We start from the raw sequence: 8,225 nt of genomic DNA, 5'->3' as shown, positions 1-8,225 counted from the left end.
GATGGTTTCGATGTTGATTCGGCATCGTTTCGAACGATAGATCATTTTTCGCTGAGCATTTCTCATATTGTTGCTCGAGTGAGTGAAACGTAAGTGTATGCGTGCAAGATACAATAAATATTGGTCGATCCGTCTCTCAAGAAATTGCAACAACACCAAGTCGTCGCATCTTTACGAGGTAAGTGAGTGACAGAAATGTCGTATTCCTAATTAAATTTCGAGACGTTTTCACTGTCAAAATCTCCGAAGCTTAGTTTTTGCAATTATAAAATAGTCAGTGAGTGAGTGAGTGAGTGAGTGAGTAAGAGAGAGAAAGAGAAATGTGCGTGTGCAACGCTGCAGCTGATCGCTCAGCTGACCGCCCCGCGTAAGCCGCCGGGCGCCGCGGCGGTGCGCCGCTCCTGTCTGCCTCTTGTACTCGGCCAGTTATTCGCTGACTATTTCTTTGAATAATTCAAAAACTAAGCTTCGGAGAACATTTTGGTAAGAGAAAAATCGTCTTAGAATTTAATCAGGAATACGACATTTCAGGGACACTATACCTATTTTGAATCACCCTGTATATCCGTTCGATGACGCTATATATCCGTTCGATGAGACTGTGACGATAAAGGGGTGCATATCGCAGGAAATTCTTCTTTCAATGATAAAAATAATACTTTATTCGTAAAAATGATGATTAATTATAAATAATCTCCTAACGCATCTAAATTTCTTATCAATACCTTCCTCTCAAAATCGATCTCCTCCTCTACGCAGTCTTGATATGTTCCACTAAAATATAAGTAATTTTGTATACAAAGTTCACAGTCTATTGCCGGTCGAGCTGTTACTATTATTTTATTGCATTTGTGGCATTGTTCCTTCTGCTGCATTGTCGTTGCGAAAAATGGCCCACATAATGTGTGCCAATTCTCCAAGCGCGCGTAATAATCGAGCTCCTCTTCATCTTCGTTCGTAGCGCAGTCTGCGCATATGCGCCTGCATGGATAATTTTCCTCGAAATAGTGGCTTCCGGGTTCAAGTGCCCGAAAGCAATGACATTCTCGTAAAACATCGTAGAATTCATGTTGCCGGGGATCTACCCCGTCAATTACAATATCCGCTGGTGGTTTCATCTTTATTTGTTTATTTTTTCTAAAAAATATATATAAAATAAAATTAGTGTGTGTGTTTTATTCAATTTTACCTTACATTGTACTTGTCGAATGGAATTTTCTATTATCATTACAAAAAATAAAGTTTGTTTACCTCAAGTTTGTGGTCGCCTTCTCCAACACGTGTACTGGCACACTGGCACTTTTTACTCGTACTTCGAGAGTACTAAGAGTACTATGAAGATTGAGTTCGTACAGCGACTGTTGCAATCGCAAAGCGTCACAAAAAATAACAATTTGAAGGATATGATCCATATGTTTCGCAATATCTGTTTGATTAGACGCTCACGTCATATATCCGTTCGATGAGACTATGGCGATACAGTGGTGCATATCGCAGGAAAGTTTCCGATTTGAAAGGTATAAATACATCGTTAAACGTACGAGACCTGTCAAAGTCATACAGAATCTCAAAGTGCGCGGTCTCAAGTTGTAAAAGTATCGAGGCGTCGTCTGTTCACACACACACACACACAATGGATCAACTACATGACCTAATGGTCCTGACGGATGCTCTCAACACCACTGTGACGGAGTTCACCGAAAGCGTTGAAACTCTATCAGGAATGGTGCGTGAGATATATAAGGATCTGGAACGTTTAGAAAACACCATGCCTAAGTTCGTGACATTAGAGGTGCACATACGGGTGCATGACACGATGTTCGCAACATTGTAAGTATACATCGTTTCGTGTAATTATACAGTTTAATTATGTACCATATTCGTGACAAAGTGTTTCCGTTTGGTTTCAGAAAACAAATATTTGCCTTCGTCAAGGAAATGAATATGCCTTTGAACGACTATGTACGACGATTAACTGAGGTGCGTGGGGATATGCATGAAACAAGATCGAAGAAGGCAAAGCCAAGTGGATCTTCGTAAGTAAGAAATGGTTTTTTTATTTTCAACACTGTATGTAACAGAGTTGTGAGAAATATGTACGTTTGTTTTCAGAGGAAAGAGAGATGACCGTACTCATGAATGACAAAGAAATATATCAATGCGAGGCTGGATTCATTATAAATTAACCTGGTTTCATCAATCGTGTCGGCAGTACGGTTCACACACCGAAGCCGTCATGTATGTCAACAAGTTTGGCATGTCTCTGAAGAGACATGAAAACGATGGAATTGCATTGAACGAAACATGTTCGTCAATCGCATCCTTGCGGAGGTACGTGCTCGAAAATACGTTGAATCTAAACACTGGTGACTACGACGGACGCTCGCGTAAGATACGACGTATAGGTGAACCTCACGACGAGAACGACGCGACGAGTAAAAACTATGTGGATACTGCGATTCACGCGCTTTCACATCGATTGGAAGGTCAGCTGCACGATTTGGAAGAGAACGCAAAGACAACGCTCGAGAGCAACCAGTCTACAATGAATAAACATGAACGTAGACTACAGGAGTTGTATGACCTGATAGGGCAAAACGTGATGCTCACAGCGAATAACAGGATACTCGTGGACGCGCAAGAAAAAAAGTTGCAAACGTTGCAACAAACACTCGGCGAAAGAATTGACAAAAGAACGCTCGACATAAATATGGCCGTCGTCGATGTTACTAACACGGCATCGAATCTGAAAACTCATATTGGCTTACACAACAAACAGTGGCTTATTCTGCAGACCGCTGTGAAAGAGTTGATAGCAGCGTTGCAACATAAGCATGGAGAACATCCTCGATTACAAGAGATTCTCGATGATCTTTTAAAATCTGAATAAACAGAGAGGACGATGAGCGTCGAGAAACGAAGACTCGTGGAGGAGCTGCACGCCCCGGCGCGGAAGAACTTTCCACGACGACGTGTTACAGTACGAGGATACGACGATCTGTGGCAGGCTGATGTGGAAATGCGACCGTACTCGCGATTCAATAAGAGTCACAACTACATACTGACAGTCATCGATGTGTTAAGCAAATACGCGTGGGCTTTGCCGCTCAAGAGCAAGGGTGGAAAGGAAGTGGCCGCGACCCTCTCTAAACTGTTTCGCGAGAGCACGCGATGTCCGAAAAATTTACAAACGGACAAGGAGAAGGAGTTCTACAACGCTGACGTACGAGAAGTGTTACAAAAACGTCGCATCAACCATTACTCTACGTATTCGGTGATGAAGGCCTCGGTAGTGAAACGATTCAATCGCACGCTCAAGAACGACATGTGGAAAATGTTTACACTCAACGGATCATACGTATGGATCAACGAACTGTCAAATCTGCTGTAGAGGTACAATCGTCGCATACATCGAACGATCCGTATGCGACCTGTAGACGTGACACCTGAGGCTGCTGAGAGACTCCTGTCAACGGTGTACAGTCGAACGAAGATAGCCGCTTCAGGAAGATTCAAGATCGATGACGCGGTACAGTGGGGAGCAATGAGGTTGCGACACTTTTTTTTTGGATGAGTTTACGAACGCGCAAAAAAATTCAGGATGCGAATCCCTGTCCGCGCTCATGCGCGGTGAGTGATCATGGTGCTGTCAAATTTGTGTATACAATGTGTAACATAAATGTATATGCGGCGGCAAATCCATAATAAATAACATGATTATTCAGTTGATTCGCGTTAACTCGCTGTCGGATCAGATCTTTCGCCGGCTTGTCTCTTGGTTATACTAATGAATAATATAGGATGATTTCTAAATACAAAATCAAATAAATATAATAAATATAATTTATAAATAAATAAATAAATAAATAAATTTTAATTAATTTAAATAAATTAAGTAAATAAATAAATTTAAATGAAATAAATAAAGAAAGAAATGACATTAATTTAATAAATATATGTATAAAATGACCATATAATACCTTGTCTTCACTAATATTTTTTTAAATTTGTGAATCAAATATCCAACGGCAATTATACACATATAATTATGTATGAAAAGTTTTTAAATCAATAAATTTTCTACTAAATCGCCGTCGGATATTTGATTCACAAATTTAAAAAAATATTAGTGAAGACAAGGTATTATGGTCATTTTATACATATATTTATTAAATTAATGTCATTTCTTTCTTTATTTATTTCATTTAAATTTATTTATTTACTTAAATTATTTAAATTTATTTAAATTTATTTATTTATTTATTTATTTATAAATTATATTTATTATATTTATTTGATTTTGTATTTAGAAATCATCCCACATTATTCATTAGTTTAACCAAGAGACAAGCCGGCGAAAGATCTGATCCGACAGCGAGTTAACGCGAATCAATTGAATAATCATGTTATTTATTATGGATTTGCCGCCGCATATACATTTATGTTACACATTGTATACACAAATTTGACAGCACCATGATCACTCACCGCGCATGAGCGCGGACAGGGATTCGCATCCTGAATTTTTTTGCGCGTTCGTAAACTCATCCAAAAAAAAAGTGTCGCAACCTCATTGCTCCCGACTGTACGCGTGAGCAAATTCAAAACGATATTCGAAAAAGGCTACACACCCAACTGGACTACAGAAATATTTCGCATCGCCAAAGTACAACAGACTAATCCTGTGACGTATCTATTGAAAGATTATCGCGGACAACCAATAGCTGGGGGTTTCTACGAGCACGAATTGTCACGAGTCGCCAATCCCGTTTATCTAGTGGAAAAGGTTCTACGTAGAAAGGGTAATGAGGTATACGTAAAGTGGCTAGGAATGGATAATTCACACAATTCATGGATACGCAAAACAGATGTATTATAACAAAAGCTTTTATTCATGTATACAATAAAGGTATAAATTTGTATATATGTATTATTATTATTATGGCACCCTGTAATGTCCCCAAGGCAAAGTATCGTAGGATTCGAGCATGACGTATCGCTTGTCGTCGTGAGGACTGAGAGCGAGTTTCGTTTCGGAAACGGTGTACACCTCATGCAGTCTCGACTGCACGCAGAATTGCGATCTCGACTGCTCCGTCATATCGCGCAAACATTGCATGAAATCGTCGAACGTTATCGTTCTCTCAACTACGTTTCTCTTTACACCCTTTATCTTTTTCGTGTCGCTCATTCCGAGCACTCTCACGGCATACATCTTCGCTCTCAAACCTACGAATTCTATCATAATCGCGCCACGATTCTCATCCTTCATCAGACCCGGAACACTCTTGTTCGCGCGCGGCATACCGTACGCGTTGTTCTCGGCATAGTCGCTCGTGTCGAATCTTTCAATGGAGCGTTTCATATCCTCATAAATATCGTCACATTCGACGAAATAAATCAGACTGTCCGTATCTGTGTACATTACCTTACACACACCGCGATACAAGGGCACCATATAATCATAATGAAAATCGTATAATCGCGTTTTTGATATTTCCAGAATGGCCATGCCAACCTAAATTGGTTTCATGAGCTTTACCTCCAGTTTCCGTAACTCAACGGCCATCAGATCCTCGGAGAAAATGCTTCTACTGTGGAAATTCGGTCTTGAAATTAGCGCTTCCGCTCCGTACCTTCCCTCCCAACGCGTCACAAGACGCACGTCAACGTGCTCGCGCACGTTTTCCATTGTCTTCCCGTAAACCGCGTTGTTCATAAGCTTATACATATTGCTCTCGAATTCGTTATTCGCACGAGTTCTAAACATTGTATTCAGTTCGATGTATCCACGCAGCCATGGTGATTGTACAAATTGTAAAACGCGATGAATTTTAAGTATACGCATCCTATAACGCACACATTGTTGCAAATTGCGATAATGTATGACATAGCGCGACTTATCGTGAAGCGTCGCTAGAAGCTTATCGGTAACCTTACCGGGGGGTGAGGCGCGCGTTGGGCAGAACGGAAGGTCCGCGTGAGCGTCGTGGAGCTCGCGCGGATACGCAAGATCCACCTCCATAATGTAGCTGATATCGGAATCCGCGGTCACCGACATTACGTCTAGACTCTCCACGTCGCTGACCCATTGAAATTGCGCGTACGGCAATGATTCACACATAGCCCATCCGTAGAGATTATTCACGTCATAGTACATGAGATATGTCGACGGTTTCAACGGATCGTGTGGCGAAAGATACTTATTATTAGCTCGCGCGTATCTGTTGGAACACTGACTCAGACCACCGCGTACACCACGTTCAACAAAGAGAAGCATATCGATATCGGTCAACAATTCGAATTGAACACCCGTATATTTCAACATAGCATCCCACGTGTACCCCGGTAACGTGTAATAATGAGCTGGATCCAAATCGTAACTCCGTATGCATTTGTCGCGAAAATTCTCAAAAACGTCTGCCAACAACAGAACGTCTGTTTTCAAATATAAATCGCTGTACTCGTCAAGATTACTAATGCGGAAACGTTGCCACACATTGACTGCGTGCTCGTAATCGTTATCGCTGACGCTCTCACCGGTCAGCGAACTGTAGAAAGCCTCACGGGATGGTAACTCGGTTTCGAGCAACCGATCGATGCTATCAACATACTCGTACGGGAACGTACCCTTGTGCGTGAGCAATTCGAAATCATTGTCATCGAGATTCGAGAACGCTGACCGTGTTATTAGCAGTTCGTTCTTGTCTAGGTACGACACCAATTTCGCGAGACTGGCCCCTAAGAATTTAAACGAATCTACAAATCGCAGTTTCACACAAGTGTCTCCCTTCCTCAGCGACGTATTCTGAACAACTTTCGTGAACGAGATGTACGTTTCTTTGGTCAACGGTAACAATTCTACTCTACCCTCGAAACTGTTAGCGATCTCTTTGATGATAAAGTGCGCATCGTAACCTGAGAGGTTGTGAAAAAACACAGGAATTACGAAAGACGTTTTGAAATTTAGATTACAACGCGAATGAGCCGGACCCCTGTAACGCCCGGTTATGTGACAATGATCACGCACGCGTTGATCCCCCATGTCAAACGGTTTTCCACATATATGACAAAGAGTCGCGTTCCAAAAGCTACGCTCCTCGTCTGACGTGAGCTGCGTCATAGACACGATCGCGTCGAGAGTCTCCTTCGCGCGATGCGCGAGAGCGTTCAATTCTCGCGCGAACCATGATATGCAGTCTTCACCACGATAAAATTTGTACGTCGACGCATTCTCGTCTAGTACACATCGCAAGTAGTAGCCAACGCTGAATGCTGTATGATGTTGATAAGTAAATCCGTTTCGTGGTATTAATTCGCTCTCCTCCTCCTCCTCCTTCTCTAACGCGCACTCCAAATCGGCGTATATCACGTAGGGAAGTCTCTCTTTTCGTTCGTAGTTGCGAAAGTCGAGCCATTTGTCATCCTCGTTCGGAAGAACGATCGCGCATTCGTTCATCCTTTCGCAATCCACGATGTGAATGGACAATCGTTCCCTCGAGTGGAAGTAATGCAGACATCTGGAATGCATTATACAATGTAAACAATTCACATTTCTCTCTCTTTCTCGAGGTACTTACCGATCGCAAATATACTTCTTGTGGTTTCCTCCGGATAACTGACTTCCAACCAATCGCGATAAATTCTTTATCCACGCGAAATGACCCTCGTGAACGTAGTTTCGCGTATCCGACAGATACAGCAAATTTATATGAATATCTCTTTTATGATCAGTGAGACGCAGAGGAACGATCGTTCCATCCTTTTTTTCATCCTTCATGGTAAACACATTGATGGACATATCGTTTAAACGTTCGAATCTTGAAATTCGTTTCAGGGTCATAGGAAAGTCTATTCCATCGAGCTTTAACACCGTTTGATAATCGGGATACTGACTGCATCTCGAGGTATGCTTCTCAGCGGGATACAAAGCCGCAACCACAGCCCACGCGAAACATGCGTTATCCAGTAATTTCACGTTCACGACCGCTCTCTTCAACTTTATCACTGGCGGCATATCAATCCAACATCCAACACGCATAGGATTACATCTGTTAACATTAATCATTAAATTCATTATGCGTGACGCCCACCCACTGTCACGCTCCTGAAACTCCTCCAATGCAGCCAAAGTCGTATCGATCACAGTCTTGTTGTACCATTCAAGCAGATCTGTGGTAGGAAAGAGCTGTCGGTTTTTCGTGGTGATGCTCTTTACAGCAGTC

At 41.9% G+C, this 8,225-nt stretch overlaps 2 protein-coding genes across 2 annotated transcripts; one reads left to right on the top strand and one right to left on the bottom strand.

Moving 5' to 3' along the window:
- The first annotated feature begins 2,902 nt into the window (after window positions 1-2,902).
- Window positions 2,903-4,879, top strand: LOC105556941. Its single transcript, XM_012004054.1, has 3 exons — window positions 2,903-3,289; window positions 3,392-3,549; window positions 4,561-4,879. Exons 1-3 carry the CDS (start codon window positions 2,903-2,905, stop codon window positions 4,877-4,879), a joined length of 864 nt encoding a protein of 287 aa, XP_011859444.1.
- A 624-nt stretch (window positions 4,880-5,503) lies between these two features.
- On the bottom strand, window positions 5,504-8,174 carry LOC105556938. The gene is made up of 2 exons (XM_012004052.1): window positions 7,581-8,174; window positions 5,504-7,520 (listed from the first exon to the last, which is right to left on the bottom strand). The coding sequence occupies exons 1-2, from the start codon at window positions 8,075-8,077 to the stop codon at window positions 5,519-5,521; spliced, it is 2,499 nt and encodes an 832-aa protein (XP_011859442.1). The 5' UTR covers window positions 8,078-8,174; the 3' UTR covers window positions 5,504-5,518.
- Window positions 8,175-8,225: the final 51 nt, after the last annotated feature.

The sequence above is a fragment of the Vollenhovia emeryi genome, unplaced genomic scaffold (genome assembly GCF_000949405.1).
Source record: "Vollenhovia emeryi isolate VEMERY1.0 unplaced genomic scaffold, V.emery_V1.0 DF939694.1, whole genome shotgun sequence".
In the NCBI taxonomy this organism is placed as follows: domain Eukaryota; kingdom Metazoa; phylum Arthropoda; class Insecta; order Hymenoptera; family Formicidae; genus Vollenhovia; species Vollenhovia emeryi.
This window is presented reverse-complemented; position numbering and strand designations above follow the sequence as displayed.